Here is a 19,890-nt window from a genome sequence, read left to right on the forward strand (position 1 = left end):
TGTGCCCTCGTTTTTTCGTTTTTTACCTGTGAAACAAAGTGATCCTATAAGGGATCCGTTTTTCTTTTTCAGGTACGGAACCCTAAAAAAATGTTCAATGTACTTCCTGAACCAAAAAAAATAGTTTACACCATCGGGTGATACCTATACCTTGTCTAATAGATATATTTCTCAGACATCTTTTGAAAAAAAAACTGCCGTTTTCGTAAAAGCCGTAGTGACTGCCAAATTTTGAAAAACTGGCATGGCTACGGACCTCTGGCTTATTTGTGTACACTGCTCAACATTGACAAGCACATTGACCAGTTTTTATGGTTTCGTCTTGTTAAATAAGACCAACTACTTAGCTTATGCTCGCGACTTCAGCCGCATGGACTACACAAATTTCAACCCCCTTAAGAGGTTGAATTTTCAAAATTCCTTTCTTAGCGGACGCCTACGTCATAACAGCTATCTGCATGCCAAATTTCAGCCCGATCCATCCAGTAGTTTGAGCTACGCGTTGATAGATCAATCATTCACCTTTTCCTTTTTTATAATTAGACTAGCTGATCCCCGCGGCTTCGCCCGCGTAGATTTAGGTTTTTAAAGATCCCGTATAGCCTATGTCACTCAGGAATAATGTAGCTTTCTACTGGTGAAAGAATTTTTAAAATCGGTTCAGTAGTTCTAAAGATTACCCCCTACAAACAAACTTAACGACATTACCTCTTTATATAATATAATTTCGCCATAACTTCAAAACCAAACGTCCAATTTTAATCATTCAAAGACCAAATATTATCTCCATAAACTGTTCTTAGTGATGAAATCATTTATTTTGATAAGGATTAATAGCATGAGTAAAATAAACGCGTTTAAATGTAGTCCAAAAAAAATTCAAGATTTTTAAATAAAAAAATGGTTGCTGTGCCTCACTCGACATAGATGGGTATAGTGTGTCGCGGACTTTTTTGTAGATATTTATAAGATCTACAATTAATTAGAACATTTTATGGTTCTATCTTTTATAGTTTAGGCAGCGTACGCAAAATAAGTAACTTTTCTGGTTGATTTTTTACACCTTGTGTCCGAAAAACCCAAATATCTTACGGAACCCTATTTTTTTCCAAAATAAAATATAGCCTATGTTACTCGTGGATAATGTAGCTTTCGAATGGTGAAAGAATTTTTAAAATCGGTCCAGTAGTTTTTGAGCCTATTCAGTACAAACAAACAAACAAACAAACAAACAAACAAACAAACAAACAAACAAACAAACAAAGTTTTCCTCTTTATAATATTAGTGTAGATATACTTACCTACTCCTTTCCCCACCGAATTTTGCAATTTCAGCGTAAAGTTTGACCTTATTATGAGTAGGTACGACAATAGGGCTACGGATATGGTCTGAAACATCGACCTTTTGGATTTCAGCCAGCTATGTAGCTATAGCAGCTAGGTACCACCTGGAAGTATGATGCCGTTTAAAAATCATAGGAAAATCGTAGTGGTTCAAGGTTAGCCCAGCTCCGTCCTGCATCATCACTTACTACTACTACACATACTACCTAGATGAAATGGCAAACAAGGGTCAAGTCATCGAATAAAAAGGTCTAAAATCTAAATAAGTAAAATTCTTCTTCCATTTAACCGTAGATTCAAATGTAAACTGATCAACAACAAAGAAAATATTTCTTACTAAAATAAAAGCCTCCGAAAAAAGAGTTACGTTAATAAATTACAAAAAGTAGATAGGAAAAAACAAAATTCAACATCATTAAATCAATATTTCCATTAAAATATAAAAATCTTATAATCACTTTGTAAATATTAGTGTTCCATTAATATAAAAGTATAAAAAGCGGGCCGTCCCGGTAATTTCGTGAGGGAGAGGCGATTACGGCGATTAAATATGCATTAACGAATTTTTCTCCTTAAAAGCTGAAAAAATGGCGTAAAGAGAAAATTGGCAATTAGGGCCTTCTTCCCCGTGCCTACCTTTCACTTAAAATTAAATTTACTCCTTAAAGACGTACTTAGAGTGGTGTTACAACGTTTTAGCGTTTTCTTTGAGATATTATGCGCACTTGAACCAGGTTTCAAGATTATTTCATTTTAGTTTAGTGTGGTTACAGAGTAGATAGATAGATACGTACTTTATTGCACACAAAACATGACAAAAAATAATGAAACTTAAAACTAAAACCAATAGTATGCAAAGGTGGCCTTATCATTTTAGCGTTACTATCGTGCGTCATTTAGTTATATATAAAAGGAAAAGCTGACAGACTAACTGATTGACTGATCTATCAACACAAAGCTCAAACCACTGGACGGATCAAGCTGAAAGGCATGCATTTTATTTCACCCTCACCACCTGGCTGACTGGTGCACTTCGACCGTCCGTTGTGCCAGATCCTTCTTTCCACGAACATGAATTTATACCTACACTCCACTCCGCACGTCTTGTCCTCAGTGAAAACGCAGCCTTAAGCTTATACAAACTCAGAAGCAACATGCACATAGCGTGATTATGGGACACTCGCCCCTATAGTGTCGCTATAATCAGCTAATTATCACGTCATCTATTAAGAACTAGCTGATGCCCGCGACTTCGTCCGCGTGGAATTAGGTTTTTTAAAATCCCGTGGGAACTCTTTCATTTTCCGGGATAAAAGTAGCCTATGTCACTGTCCAGGTCTTTATCTATACATATACAAAAAATCACGTCAATCCGTTGCACCGTTGCGACGTGATTGAAGAACAAACCAACAAACCAACAAACAAACACGCTTTCGCATTCGATAAGGGTACTGATTTGTTCTGTCTATACCTACACCCTACTCCGCACGTCTTGTCTTCAGTGTAAACGCAGCCTTAAGCTTATACAAACTCAAAAGCAACATGCACATAGTGGGATAGTGTGGGACGCGTGCCCCTAGTGTCGCTATAATCAGTTAATTGCATGAATAATTGAGCGCGCTCATTTACCTACACTACACCACACACCTCTCCCGAGCATCCCGTGCCCTCACCTCCCTGTGTCATAACTACCTGCCAGCTATCTTAGAATGTCGTTTTCGTGGCATTATAAATTATAATAGTCATGCCATAGAGCCTAAATAGCTCAACAGGTAAAGGAGTGAACTGAAAACCGAAAAAGGTCAAGGGTTCAAACCCAGCCCGTTGCACTATTGTCGTACCTACTCCTAGCACAAGCTTGACGCTTAGTTGGAGAGGAAAGGGGAATATTAGTCGTTTTACATTTAACATATTCTTTAAAAAAAAAAATAGCTTATGCTCGCGACTTCATCCGCGTGGACTACAAAAAATTTAAACCCCTATTTCACCCCCTGAGGGGTTGAATTTTCAAATATCCTTTCTTAGTGGATGTTGGCTGCATGCCAAATTTCAGCCCGATCCGTCCAGTAGTTTGAGCTGTGCGTTGATAGATCAGTCAGTCAGTCACCTTTTCCTTTTATATAGGTATGTATTTAGAAGATATGAGATTATTGAGAATGTGTGAAAAGAGTGTGATAGAAGTAATGTAAGCTAGGATGATTTTTGCCACCTTGATGACCTTTCTGGTGCAGTGGTTAGCGTTGTGGTCTTATTAGTGGGAGATCCTAGATTCGATTTTCCTACAATTAGTAAAAAAAAGCACCGGTAAGCGCAGTGTGGGACGACCTCCAGCCCGCAGGACCGATGACCTGAAGAAGGTGGTGGGGAGCGGGTGGATGAGGAAGGCTGAGAACCGTGGTTGGTGGCGTGCTCTTGGAAAGGCCTATGTCCAGCAGTGGACGCAAACAGGCTGATGGATTGGATTGGATTGAGTAAAAAAAAGAGTGCAATAAAAAAAATTGCAAATAAAATTCTTACATTATTACAAATGTAAAACTGGACCAGAACTTCCACCTTTGGGTTTACACAGAGGTGATCAATTTTCGTAGGTAGGTCCACTTTTTCAGAGGCTCGTTTAACAGTTTTTCAGTACAGATGGCTATTTAAATGTAGAATGCTTGTAATAAGGGTGCATGCAGTTTACACGGAGCAAGTTAGGGCGTTTTAGTAAGCTAAGTACATGCATCAAACGCATACAATATAAGAAAAAATAAATCAATATGAGTGCCTACTATTTTTATGGTTTCAACTCGAACTCTGCTATGAGATTTTAACTGTGTCGTAGCTTGTGCTACGACACAGTTCGTAGCTACGAGCTACGAGCTACGAATTCGATATCACTATAATATTATTATTTATTATAAATGCGAAAATGTATGTTTTTTAGTTTATTGGTTTATCCTTCAATCACTCGCTGCTGATGCTGCTGCTGAAAATGTGGAGGACCGTGTGTGGCCGCACTCAAAGACCATTGCCCAACAGTGGACACAAAAAGTCTGACGATGACATTGTTAACCTTTTCTCATTACGACAGAATTTATTTACATATATTTTTTCTATGTATTGTTAAATTTATGTACTTAATACATAAATTTAACAATACATAGAAAAAAGAAAAATATATAAGTCAATTTGTATCCGTGAAAATTAAAGAGTCCACGGACTTTAAAAACCTAAGTCCACGCTAGTGAAACAATCACGGGCTATCTCGTGTCCTATATTTTCAATTTTCAATAAAAAGATAATTCGTTTTTAATGTAGATAACGGGTACATACCACGATTAATTTTATGTTTTTATTTGTCTATATTTCAACCCAATTGCATGGGTCATAGTCGCGACGGGATTGCGGCGCTGTGAGAGATGAAGTTCGAGCTGTCATGAGCAAACTACCCTCTTTGTTGAAGTACCAGCGAAAAGAACAAGTAAGAGGGTAGTTCGCTACTGCCCATGACAACTCGAACTTCATCTCTCACACTATGACCCATGCAATTGGGTTGAAATATCGACAAATAAAAACATCAAATTAATCGGTATTTACCAGTTATCTATATTTAAAGGTAATTAATTGACCTTTTCTTATGTTTACCTCGATTCGCGAAGCACAGCACCAAGCGGGCATTATCCAATCGCACGAACCCCGTCATGAAATGCCTGAAACGTTCTTATGAATAAATGATCAAAATATAGTTGCGCGATAACGCCGCGCGCTCACAAAATGAAAATTAATTATGCAATACGATAAATTGACAGTAATTCAGCGAAGCGACGCGACGCCACGCGTACTGTTTGCGTTGCTCGCTAAGTGGTAATAATATCCCGTAATAAACTGGCTAACTTATAAGTACATTATGCTGAATAAGCTTTTGCCTGTGGGTTTGCCTTGGAAATAATGAAAATATCAACTTACACATAATTTATATTTAAATCCATATGTACCTACTAACAGGCATATTATTTTGTATCTGTCTGTCTTTTATTATTATCTATTCACGGCCCATACATGTAACGGATTTTAAGGGAATTCGGTTCAAAGATAGCTTGCATCCTCAACAATCAGTTGCAGATCTGACAAAACTTTCTACTTTATGTCCCGGGAAATCAAAGAGTTCCCACGGATAAAAACAAAAATCCAGATATACGAAGTCACGGGTACATACCTATCTATTTGATACAGAGATAGTTTGCATTCTGGAGACGGACTTAAGCTACTTTTAATCCTGGAAAACCAAAAGTTCCCACGGAATTAAAAAAAACTAAATTTCTGCGGGCATTATCTAGACCGTAGGTACCTAATAAGTATCTATTTATACGAAAGATCTTAAAATCGACCTGTATATTGATAAAAACATTTCACCGCGATTAAAAGCCTCATCTGGTGACAGAAGGGCTAGCTCATTTTTTGCGCAAAGCAGCCTGACTGTTTAGCGCGGAAACGCAGCCAGTAGATGTCTATTCTTAGCACCATTCCTCGCTGATTTGAACAGTAATTGTTTTATTGTAAAATTATTATAAGTATAATATATTACCTGTAAATAAAATATGCAAAAATACTCTTCATTAAGTCACAACAATTTGCGAAATGAAAATAGTATTGACGTGATAAGGCTACAGCTTGCTCCGGCGAAGGCGACGGCATCGTACTCCTTTGATCCGAGCAAATCCACTTTGCGCTCAGCCAACCGTCCGCTGGAGACCGCTGAGACGCCTTTTCTTATTTCGTTTTCTGTTTTGTATCAAATTCACTTAGCTTGATTATATTAAGTGGGTAGATATTGTTGTCAAAACATATTTTCATATTTGGTACGTTTTATACGTTTGATACTGCCACGTTCCAAATGGTGTAGATAAAAACCGCTTGGACGCACAACGCTTAAAACGCAAAATGACATGATATAATATAGCTAGGATATATTATACTTCCCCGCGAGTAAATAAGTTACAGAATGCATAGAAGCAATTTATAATCTTACTAGCTGGTGCCCGCGACTTCGTCCGCGTGGAACTAAGTTTTTAAAAGTCCCGTGGGAACTCTTTCATTTTCTGTGATAAAAAATAGCCTATGTCCCTCTCCAGGTTTATTTATACCCATGCAAAAACCACGTCAATCCGTTGTACCGTTGAGACGTGATTGAAGGACAAACCAACAAACAAACACACTTTCGCATTTATAATAAGGGTACTGATTTCCCTATGACTTAATATTTATTCTATGCTTATGGTAAGTATCTCTAAGAGCTAGCGCGCACCACAGTGCGGCGAATTACGGTGCGTTTTAAAATCCGTAAGTTTGAATTTAAATGTATGAAAATCCGGTGCGGAATTAATTCCGCAGTGCGCACGCTTCTATGTACCTAGTTCACAGATTTTGCGGAAAAAAACGTACGGAAATTTACCGTGGTGCGCACTAGATCTTCACATTTTCAAACGCTAAGGTAAATTTAATATCGCTAAGTGCAAAATTTTACAGTAGTAGGTATGCTAGAGGACAGAGGAGCTATAGTAGAGCACTCGCCGAACAGATTGAGACAATGAAATGAACGGGAGGTGTCGCGCCGCTCCGCTATTCTCTTAGTGCATACTTGATGTAGCGCGACGAGGCGACCGAGTCATAGGCGACAGCGGGTGCATTTAGTTTTGAGGATAATTAGATTCTATTAGCGTCTATTGCGTCAATCTTTTGATAGATCGGGACAGTAAAATAGACGGGATGTGTCGCGCCGCTCCACTATTCTCCTTAGTGCATACTTGATGTAGCGCGACGAGGCGACTGAGTCATAGGCGATAGCGGGTGGTTAGTTTTGAGGATAATTAGATTCTATTAGCGTCTTTGGCGTCAATCTTTTGATATCGATACAATAAAATAAACGGGAGGCGTCACGTCTTAATTTTCAACAGTTACATTTGTAATTTAGATTAACATTCATCCTATCATAATTGAATAAATATTCTTTTATTGTGCACCACACAAAGAATAGCGATACAAAAACGCAAAAAGCATAAAAAAACCTTCACACACAAGCTTCCACACCTTATTTAATTTTTCTAAAAAGCATTCAGATCGAAGAGTTGAAGAAAAAATTAAGGTATGAAGACTTTCTTAGACTAATCACTTTTTCATTTGCATTTCGATATGAATTTAGCGTCTTGATAAAACGACTTTGCCGTCGCTCGGTGAGCTCGGGGTGCGCTGGCTCTTACCTTTATAAAATTTGGTAGCTAATGGTTAGGAAAAATGCCTTAAAATATTTTAAGTACTTATTATAAACTCCAGTAGATACTCGTACTTTCAGTACGCTCGCACTATGATTATGACGTAAAATTGAACGGAAAAAAATCCTAAAAGGCCGGCACGGCGGCAACGCATCGGCGGCTCCTCTGGTGCTGCAAAAGTTCATGGGCGGCGGTAATCACTTAACATCAGGTGACCCGCCTGCTCGTTTGCTCGCTATATCTATTAAAAAAAAAATATATATCAGCTGTCGCTTCCGCTTGTATCTTGTTCCCGGAATTCCCCCGGGCACTCGTTCAATGGAATCAAAGGATTTGCGTTCATTACAGATGGTAATAATTGATAGGTGCCACACGGGTTCCTCTGCCGGCGCGGCCACCGCATGCCGGCGTATCACTTCTACAAATATGTTTACTCTTTGAACTTGAATCAATTTAGGTACGGGTAGGAGTAAATTTTACTAGGACGCGATTTTTACTTTTTGCGTAACCAAAACCTCTTACACTGTATAATTAATTTTTTTAAATAGGTACGGCTTTTAACTACTCTAATTTCTAAAATTTATGAGTATTTAAAACACGTAATTTAGGTCAAAATAAAGGTCTATCCAAATATTTAAAATTTGTAACAAAACACGTAGGCATAGGCAAGTACTTTAGTTGTCTGATTGAACTTTCTCATTTATTTGCCTTGCTTACTTGTCTGTAAGGCTTTTTCCAAATATTATTATAAAGTGCGTTTATTTGTCCATTGTTGTAAATGCGTCAGTGTGCCTCTCTAAGGGCCCTTACACAATACCCTTAATAATACTTGCGGTTCGATTTCTGTATTGTAAGTACAGTATTACGTAATACAGTCTTAATTCTAAGGATGTTACTAAGTAGGTACTGTGTATTCACAGATCAACCGCTAAACCAATCTTTATACCCAAAAATAGCTTGCATAACTACTAAAAACGAAGATACGATAGATTTTTGACATGGAAGATTAAAAAGAGTTTCCATGGGATTATAAACGCGGACCTTTGTCCGCACGCGTCTTCGTGGACATCAGCTGATTTTACATAAATATAACGCTTGTTTTAGGAGAGAGAGCGGGAATTTCATAAATACCTTCAGTGTTAAAGCCTTCCAAGATTCCATCGCTAGGGTCAATCCTGAACTTTGTTGCCTAACGAAGCGTACCTCTATTAATTGGTAAGAGGGGAGGGGGGGAGGAGCCCGGTCCACCCGGTCGGGCCGAACCTCCTTGAGGACTAATATGAATATTCAACTACAGAATTGAATACAAGACGTAGAACAAAGGGAATAGACGCCACCCTTAATAGCGTTAGTAATTTTGATTAAAGCACCCGTAGAAATTGAGTGCTGGCGCCTGGCACTGTTTGGGAATGTCTTTGATTAAATAGTAAATTGGTGCGAATCGGATTTTCTCGTTGATGTTTGAAATCTAATGTTGGTAAACAATTATTTATTAGGTGTGAAAGCTTTGTACTTTGGTCAACCTTTAAATGCTCTTGAGGTGTTGAATCTTCAACTAAGTAGGTACATCAGTCATCACAATTTACTATTTAGATACTTACCGAAGATTGACAATATATGGGAACTTTTATCTATCTAGCTGATTCACTCTATATATTTTTTTTAAATAATATAATTAATTAAAAATTATACATAATGTAAGGGTGGTAAATTGGGCGGAATGGAAATATACCCGGATACGGAATAATCTACCACCTTACAAAGATTAGAGGAAAAAAATAATTTACTTTACTTGATCTATCTACCTAGTAAAGAATAGAAGCTAGCCGTCGACTCCCTTGTAATGCATATGAGGTGTTATAAATGAAATTTGCTAGATGTTAGGCAAAATTGTTTTTAATGTAACTTTTACCGGGGTCGCTTAATACAGAATGATGGCTAATAATGCTTAGTTATTCTAGCTTAATGCCAAGACTTAATTTAGATACATTAGAATGACTTAGGTAGATAGTACATAAGATCTATGTTTTAAATTTAAGATGCCATTGGCATGGAATAGACAATGACACAGTAAAATTCATAAAATTGTTTCAAAATAAAAGCTCAGTAGTAAAGACAGGGTTCTTACTGTACACATACACTAAGAAGGTTCACTAAACTGTTCCAGGATACAAACATTTGCTTACTTGTAGGTGCGAAGACTGCAAGGTAGCTGGACGGCATCGGCCAAGCTCCAAAACTCAATTTAACTTGATTCTTCACAACCGAAATGTTTCCTTACAAAGATTTTCACCAAGTCTTATCCATAGAAATTAAGTTGCCAACGTGAATGTGCAAAAGAAATAAATACGAAAACCGAAAACTAAAAACGGAAACGCAAACGGAAAACGGAAAACGGAAACCCTGTAACAAAGAAAAACAAGATTATAATTTGTGCTGTGTGAAAATTTCGACACGTGGAATTTTCCCGATCAAACACAACTCACCTATTGAACTCCTGGCCACCAATGGTTTTCAGGAGTCCCCCACAACCCATTATCCTCATTTATTTGGGAAGGTAACATAACTGGAACTGAAAGGGAAAATCATGAAATTAGGATTTTCTCTAACCAAACCGCCATTTTGTCGAATCCACATTACTTGATTTTTCACTCACCATAATTGATGAAACATTGAAATACGTTAGGATGACTAAATTTATCACTATTGTATTTTCCCAGGCGAAGCCATGGGCGAAAAAGAATGAGATTTTCCTGGAACGAAAAAAATTCGTCTTCACATGTTGACTCCAGAAAAATTCTAAATCTCACCAATCGGTGTTGCCAGACGCAACCCGAGTGTGGCCGCTCTCAGTTAGATTGATCATGAAGCCAATTCATTTTTGAATATTTGCGGAACCTAAGGATATATTATAAGAACCGTTTTGTTAATGACTTAACAATAAACAAATGATATTATGGTTTTATTTAATTATTTTGTTTTATTTTTACGACAATTGACAACGAAGCAAACGCCATCTATTGTGGCTCGAATGAACTCTGAACATCGACCCACGCGTAGTTCTGCACCTTGATGCTAGGTGGCACCAACATACTTTGAACAAAATAGATTTTAATTAAAAGCGAAACGCTAATTAGTAGTTCAAAATTTACAACGTCACAATACTTCCCCTCCTACGAAAAGGTTCAACAGGTTGAACCACGCTGCCCTCAGCGTCATCCAACAACTACTAACAATTTGCCTGAAACAAACAAACAAAAAAAACACAGAAGTTACGCGTGAACGCACATCTACTACTAACAAGGAAAATTGTCTAACAAAATAAATATACTGAAAACAGTGTAAGGTTTTATACATTATACTTAACTACACAACCCTAACTTCTAAAAAGAATATATACAAAAAAACTTCATGGTGTCTAAGACACTTGAGTGGAAACATCTTGGCATCATTCTTCAGCTGACTGATAGAATGCGTCTAGGCCTACGGTGGTTCACTCTTTTAAACTACCATCGTAATATTTGTTACTCAACAAATACGGAAAAACTGGTTGTGAACGGGTCCATCTGATATGGCAACCGTTCTCTATCCCATTCGGAAAAATAAAACCGAATCAAAATCGGAATATGAGAAAAAAAAAACGAAATAACTCTCCTAGAAAATAGATCTCGGAACAGAATCGGAAAAATAACAGAAATGATCCATTATCTAGAAGGAAAACGAAAACAAAACACAAAACCCCCCCTTTTCGTTATCCCCAAAGTACGATATTTGCATTTTTACTTTCTCTACCGGTTGGTCTACCACAAGCATTCCAATCATCACATATTCATCCCTACATACATCCACTACATTCATCCTCAACTGAACCATGGTAATGTTACTGTTAATTCAGAACATCACTACACTCATTCAAATTCCTAATTGAATATTGATAACTTAAATATTCAAACAGTTTAGACCAAACTAAGTAATGGCAAATATCTACTTCTTAATATCCTTAATATGCCAAGTGCCTATTGGGTGGTTGTCAGCTACTCTAACTAGTTCGTAAACCAAAGGTGACAAAACCTTGACAACCCTGCACTTTTCATACTTAGGTGCCAGCTTAGCTGCGAAAAAATTTGTAGCGTCGCTTTGTGGATAGGTCTTTTTCCACACTATATCCCCAACAGAATAGCTTGCAGACCTACGCCTTAAGTTGTAATGCGTTGCATACTCTGCATGAGCCTGAAACAAATTTCTCCTAACCTGACCAAATATGTCCTCCAAATTTCCAAACTTTCCTGCGTATTCCTCCCTTGGAATTCCGGCCTCGTACTCCTTATCCGTGTCCTTATAGAAGGAACCATTTAAAACCGGTTCTCTAGCGTGGACAAGGAAGAACGGGGAGAATCCAGTGGATTCATTAACCGCACTGTTTATGGCGAACTGGACCTTGTACAGGTTTTCGTCCCAGGACCTGTGGTTATCTTTCACAAAAGCGGCTACAGCAGTCATACCAACCTTATTGTACCTCTCAACAAGGTTAACTTGCGGAGTGTACAGTGGTGTGTAGTGTAATTTCGGAATATTATAACGCTTAATGAGATTACGGAATTCAGATCCTGTAAATTGGGACCCATTGTCCACAATCACAGTCTCTGGAACACTATGGTTCAAAAATACAAAATTCTCTAGCGCTTTAACAACAGCGGCACCTGTGGCACGCCGTAACGGAAACAACATTGTATATTTCGAAAAACAACACGTCACCACAAAAAGAAATGTAAATCCTGATTTAGACCTAGGCAAAGGTCCGACTAAATCAGCCGAAATGACCTGAAAAGGTCTCTCGCAGACTTTAGGCTTCCCTAGCAGACCTGGAGTGGCTGATGTCGTGTGTTTATACGCAGAGCAAGTATCACAATTCTTAACGTACTCAACCACGTCCTTATACATACCACGCCAAAAATATCTGAGGGATAATCTGCGATGAGTTTTGAACACACCAAAATGACCTGCAGTTGCATCTGCATGGTTTTGTTGCATAATTCTAAGGATGTCGTTCTTGTGGACTACCTCTTTCCAGTCGAACTCACTGAGAAGCTGGTATTTACATTTACTGTAACGATATAGTTTATCGTTCAAAATACTAAAATTCGGAAAATTTGCTGGATTGATTTTACAGCCATTAAATGTTTTGTCATACCAGTCATCTACCAAAACTTGTTGACTAGAGTTATCATTACGATCACCAACTACATCTACGTGTATGAGTCTCGACAAGGTATCCGGAACTACATTATCACAACCCTTCCTATGTTCGATAACAAAATTATACTGTGATAATCTACAACCCCATCTGGCGAGTCGTCCTGAGGGATTTTCTAAATTTAAGAACCACTTTAGGGATGCATGGTCTGTGATAATTGTGACTGGCTTGGAACCAAAATAAGCCTGAAATTTCTCCACTGCAAAAATCACAGCTAGAGCCTCGCGTTCCGTCGCGCTGTAATTCCTTTCGTTTTTATTTAGGCTCCTACTGACATACGCAATGGGATGATCGCAACCATCGGTTTCTTGCGTTAGCATACCGCCAACACCATATGCAGAAGCATCACAATGTATTTTGAATGGTTTTTCAAAATTCGGTACCGCAAGAACAGGTGCGGTTACCAACGCATTCTTCAATGTATTAAATGCTACCTCTGCCTGTTCGCTCCACTCAAATTTAGGTGCGTTCTTTCCTTTACTCGTTAGTCTATTGAGTGGTGCAGCGATGGTTGAAAAATTCCTAATAAAGCGCCTGTACCAAGAACAAGTGCCTAGGAAAATCTTTACCTCCTGTGCAGTTTTTGGGGTCGGAAAGTTCAAAACTGCGGCAACTTTTCCAGGATCTGTGCGTAAACCAAATTCATCCACTATATACCCTAAATATTTCAAAGAGTTTCTAAAAAAATTACATTTATCAAAATTTATGGATAGTTGAGCCATTTTTAGTTTATCCAGAACTCTGTTTAATAAAATTAAATGGGTTTCAAAATCAGCAGAACAAATAACAATATCATCTATATAACAAAATACTATTCCATTTTCAATATCACTACAAAAATTTTGATTAAATAACTGGTCCATTAACCTCTGCTGTCGTGCTGGTGCACCGCATAGGCCAAACGGCATGACTTTAAATTTGAATAACCCTCTACCAGGAACTGTAAAACTGGTTTTTTCCTGAGAGTCGTTAGCTAACGGAATTTGCCAGAAACTTGAACTTAAATCAATCGATGATAAAAACCTTGCCTCTTTCAAGCTATCTAGAATTTGTGGAATGTACGGTATTGAGTATGAATCCCCCTTTGTCACTGAATTTAATTTCCTGCAATCTAGGCAAAATCTCCAGTCTCCATTTGCCTTTTTCACTAAAATCGCTGGGTTATTCCAAGGGCTTTCACTCGGAGTAACTACGTCCATTTCCAGCATCCTATCTAACTCTTTACTTAAAGCTTCCTTCTTTTCGGGAGAAAGTGGATATTGTTTTATTTTTATTGGCAAGGCATCACCGGTGTCAATAACATGTTCAATTAATTTTGTTCTACCCAATCCAATTTTCTCTGAAGAAATATCTAAAAATTTATTTACTACAGACTGGGCTAATTCTTTCTGTTGAGATGATAAGTTTTCAAAAGAAGTGATGGTATGAATTTGTTTATTATCAATCGCACAAATATTGTAAAATTGAGAAGGTGCCTTAATTAATTCTAAATTATCAAAAATGCCAGGGGCTAACTGAAATGTTTTCCAAAAGTCACAGCCAAAAATAACATCCGCTATTATAGAGGGTACTACAAAAAATTTTATTATGTGAGTTACGGAATTATAAGTAATCGGAATAAACATATAACCCATGCAATCAAGTTTGTCTCCATTTGCCACTGAAAATGTGGTATCAATACTGCTATGCAATTTATAACCGAATCTCAAAAAAACCTTGTGCGCCTGGTTACCCAAAATTGACGCGCAAGCACCGGAATCTAGTAAACCTGTAATCTCAAAACCGTCAACAAAAACCTTTAAATGTGGCCTAAAGTCTCGTTTATCCACTGAATACAGAACTGTGTCAGGTAAAAGGGATGTTTTGTTGTTAATGACCAAGTTCTTTACTTGTGTCTCTGCACAGTTCTTACTAATTAGTTTTTTGAATTTTTGTCCGGAGCGGGTTTACTAATCGCCTTTTTACTACAACTTGGACATGTCTTTACTGTAAAGTTCTGACGTCCACACGAAAAACATCTAATAAATTTCGGAACTGTCCTGCAAAATTTAAAGGAATGGTTACCCTTGCCGCACTTGTAACATAGTTGTTTATTTGTTTTCGTAAAATCAGTGCCTTTACTTGTATCAACCTTAGGTGCAGGTGTGACTGAAAGTGTGTTTATCTGTTTTGTCACTTGTTTGTAAGCAAACTCTGAACTTAAAGTTGCCTTACTGTTAGTAGGCTCAGAAAATAAGGCGGAACGCTGCCTCGCAGCCTCTAGTTTGCGACACTTTTCCTTCAACATTGCGACAGACTTAATGTCAACAAGAGCTAATTGTTCTGAGTAAAAAGGGCGAATATTATGTAATAAAATTTGTAACTTTTGTTCTTCGGAAAGTGGTGTTGACAACCTTGAAAACATGCAAAACATTATAGCGAAATAGATAGACACAGGTTCTTCAGAGCCTTGTGTTCTTGCTCGAATTTCACCTAGCAACCTGTAGTCATAATCTACTGCATCAAATTCCTCTAAAAATAAAGTTTTCAATTCTGACCAAGACGAAACTTGACATTTGTTGCCTCTGTACCATAACAATGCTCGGCCTGTAAAAAGATGAAATGCAGAAACAAATAATTTTCCATCTGAAACGCCATAAGATCTTTTATATTCCTCAACGCGTTCGATGAAACTGCGCGGATCACCCTGTCCGTTGAAATTTAACTTCCACTTGGCAACATTTTTATCACCAGTGCAGTCAACGGCGGTACTCTCGGAATCCAGTGATTCGTCGTGAGACGACTCATTGTCAGCATCTAATCTGGAAATCAAACTCTGCAACTTTGTATGTAATTCACTCTTCCTACTTATTAAGCTGAGTTCGGAACACTGTATTCTCAAAATTCTAAAGTACAAATGTGAAGCTAAAGCTTTAGACCTACAGAGGGCATGTCTATCTTTAGTGTCAGAACACTTTTTTAATAAATCTTCTAAGTCTTGAAGTTTTTTAGTAATAACCCCTAACTCACTTTCAGAAGTGAAATCCGTCTCTAAAATTGATTCAGAAGGAATTTCCTGAATTAATTGTTTTAACTGTTTCTTTAAACCTAGCACTGTAGGTGCTGGAGTTTCGGAACGAATGGATACCTCATAACACAATTCGTCCTTCAAAAGTGAATGAAACTGGGCAAAAGTCTGTTCCATTGTGTTAAGTCAAAACACATTTAACAAAATATCGAGCTTGTGTAACTGTCTATGTTTAGCCTTATACAAATTGGTTAAACACAAACACAAAAGAAGTTATTTAAACTATTAAATATACACAAGCAAAATACACAACAAAAACAATATTCTTAAGTCTATCCTAACTATTTTATCAATTATGTTCCTATTCCAAAATATTGTTAATAATACAAGCACATATTATTACTATAGTAAACAAAATATAACAAAATAAAACTTCCCAAAATTGAATAAATGATTGTAAGGTGCAGTATCACCTTTATGAGTACACAGTGTGTTACAACCTTTACAATTACAAAAGTAAACAGGCAGCAAAGTTGCAATGAACTCTGACTAGCATATTATCTTTCAAAAAAAACAAAGAGATTGTGCAATGGTTTGATGGCTGTTACTTTACACTTTTAACACATAACCTAAAATACAACAAAATCTGTTTCTAAATGTCACTTTAAACTACCAGCATTCAATTAAACTTAACATGTTTTGTGTGTGAAGTAGCTTTTATCATAACCTTAACACAGCTCTAAACAAAATTTCAACAAAATAATGAAGTATCAAGTCACTGAAAAAAAATTGTTCATAACTTCATACTTGAACTTAATGTAATCTCTGAATATAGTTTATATATTTAGTTTCACAAGTTGTAACTCTTAGTATTTATAAATGTATGTGTGTAACTAGTTAACAGCACATAGCGTTTCAAAACTTTAATTATACTAAGTTACCGGAATTTTCAAACATAAGATGTACTTACTATTGAAAGCAATACCCAACAACAACTCAGTTAAGCAATGTTTATTACTAAACTGAAGGCAAACATTCACTTATACACCTCAAAGGTAAGTCAAATAACATAATTGAACGGCATAAGCACCATTTATAATGTGTTAATTAAATAAGAAAAAAAAACCAATGTTGGACTATACTCAGAAAATTACTTAAACTATCAAACAAAATTTCTAACTATTAGTTATTATTTAGTTAGTTAACCATAAAAACAGCTTAGTGCTCTTTGCAATGTGTCACTACTTAGAAAATTGTACAATCAGCGGAGTACATTTCATAAAATTTACAAAATTTCTCAAAATATACTGAAATAACTATATAAAAAAAACGTTCGGGCGCCATTTGTAAGGGTGGTAAATTGGGCGGAATGGAAATATACCCGGATACGGAATAATCTACCACCTTACAAAGATTAGAGGAAAAAAATAATTTACTTTACTTGATCTATCTACCTAGTAAAGAATAGAAGCTAGCCGTCGACTCCCTTGTAATGCATATGAGGTGTTATAAATGAAATTTGCTAGATGTTAGGCAAAATTGTTTTTAATGTAACTTTTACCGGGGTCGCTTAATACAGAATGATGGCTAATAATGCTTAGTTATTCTAGCTTAATGCCAAGACTTAATTTAGATACATTAGAATGACTTAGGTAGATAGTACATAAGATCTATGTTTTAAATTTAAGATGCCATTGGCATGGAATAGACAATGACACAGTAAAATTCATAAAATTGTTTCAAAATAAAAGCTCAGTAGTAAAGACAGGGTTCTTACTGTACACATACACTAAGAAGGTTCACTAAACTGTTCCAGGATACAAACATTTGCTTACTTGTAGGTGCGAAGACTGCAAGGTAGCTGGACGGCATCGGCCAAGCTCCAAAACTCAATTTAACTTGATTCTTCACAACCGAAATGTTTCCTTACAAAGATTTTCACCAAGTCTTATCCATAGAAATTAAGTTGCCAACGTGAATGTGCAAAAGAAATAAATACGAAAACCGAAAACTAAAAACGGAAACGCAAACGGAAACGCAAACGGAAAACGGAAACCCTGTAACAAAGAAAAACAAGATTATAATTTGTGCTGTGTGAAAATTTCGACACGTGGAATTTTCCCGATCAAACACAACTCACCTATTGAACTCCTGGCCACCATTGGTTTTCAGGAGTCCCCCACAACCCATTATCCTCATTTATTTGGGAAGGTAACATAACTGGAACTGAAAGGGAAAATCATGAAATTAGGATTTTCTCTAACCAAACCGCCATTTTGTCGAATCCACATTACTTGATTTTTCACTCACCATAATTGATGAAACATTGAAATACGTTAGGATGACTAAATTTATCACTATTGTATTTTCCCAGGCGAAGCCATGGGCGAAAAAGAATGAGATTTTCCTGGAACGAAAAAAATTCGTCTTCACATGTTGACTCCAGAAAAATTCTAAATCTCACCAATCGGTGTTGCCAGACGCAACCCGAGTGTGGCCGCTCTCAGTTAGATTGATCATGAAGCCAATTCATTTTTGAATATTTGCGGAACCTAAGGATATATTATAAGAACCGTTTTGTTAATGACTTAACAATAAACAAATGATATTATGGTTTTATTTAATTATTTTGTTTTATTTTTACGACAATTGACAACGAAGCAAACGCCATCTATTGTGGCTCGAATGAACTCTGAACATCGACCCACGCGTAGTTCTGCACCTTGATGCTAGGTGGCACCAACATACTTTGAACAAAATAGATTTTAATTAAAAGCGAAACGCTAATTAGTAGTTCAAAATTTACAACGTCACAATAATATAATTAAATCTTACGTTACTTCAGGATAAAGTTGCTACTGGCGAAAGAATTATTAATAAAACCAGCCAAGTGAGTGGCGGGCCACGTGCGGTGTAGGGTTCCGTAGTCACAATCCTCGAAAAACAGATATAACTCCTTAACCTGTGAACCCTACTTAGCCATGATAGTTTTCCTTTAAAATTGATTATATATACTACTGCTGTGAATTTTTTCACGTTTCTATATACTACCATTTGGCTGATAGAGGGGGGAATTCAACGACACTCCACAATATGGGTTAGACGAGAAAAAAAAAATTCACCCCCACTTTACATGTAGCTTACATGAGAGCTACCCTAAAAAAAATTATTTATCAAAACTTTATTTCACCACTTTGTCGGCGTGATTAACATTTATACCTATGCCAAATTAGATTTCTAGCACTAATAGTCTCTGAGATTAACCGAGGACGGACGGACGGACAGACGGACGGACATGGCGAAACTATAAGGGTTCCTTATTTACTACGGAACCCTAAAAACGGTTCATAGTTTCATAGTTTATTTAGTTAACAAAGGGAATATATTTTACTAATTTTGATTAAAGAACCCGTAGAAATTCCTTCTCGTAGAAAGCCACCCGTAGAAAACCTTCACCTTGTTTCTTTGTCTTAAAACCTTTGAGAACATTATGGAGAACTCTCAGGCATGCAGGTTTCTCACGATGTTTTCCTTCACCGTTAAAGGAAATTATATTTAATTGCTAAAAACGCACATAAGTCTGAAAGGTTAGTGGTGCGAGGAGCCCCTGACCTCCCGAATAGGAGGCGAATCTCTCAATAGCGTAGCCCCTAAATAAGAAGAGATTTTCAAAAATTCTACCCGAGTGAAACTGGGGCGAGCCAGCCAGTTATGAAAATATGTTGAGGCCTTACAATCGTCTCTATAATATCAATTCTTTGTTGCAGCACCGGCGCCTTCCGTTCGTCGCCGGCGAGCAGCACCGACCAGACGCCCGCGCCGCCGCCGCCGCTGTTCCTACCGCCACACCTCTCCCACTTGTCGCAGCATCTCAACCATCTGTCGCAACCCTTCTTCCCTTTGAAAGGTAACTCAGTTTTTTTTAGAATATTAGCCATATTATGCATAACTAAATCCCATGTCTATTTCCTCTTGGTCTTGTGCTAGGAGTGGGTACGTACGACAATAATGCATTCGGGTGTTTGAATCATCGG

The 19,890-nt window shown here is 37.2% G+C and overlaps 1 protein-coding gene across 1 annotated transcript in view; it reads left to right on the plus strand.

Moving 5' to 3' along the window:
• Positions 1–19,890, plus strand: part of LOC117991455 (dorsal root ganglia homeobox protein-like) — a 113,835-nt gene that overhangs the window by 90,118 nt on the left and 3,827 nt on the right. Inside the window, exon 9 of the mRNA XM_069505100.1 lies at positions 19,624–19,763. Within this exon, the coding sequence (XP_069361201.1) occupies positions 19,624–19,763 (140 nt within the window). The remainder of the gene's footprint in view (positions 1–19,623; positions 19,764–19,890) is intronic.

Source organism: Maniola hyperantus, chromosome 19 (assembly GCF_902806685.2).
Source record: "Maniola hyperantus chromosome 19, iAphHyp1.2, whole genome shotgun sequence".
Taxonomy (NCBI): domain Eukaryota; kingdom Metazoa; phylum Arthropoda; class Insecta; order Lepidoptera; family Nymphalidae; genus Maniola; species Maniola hyperantus.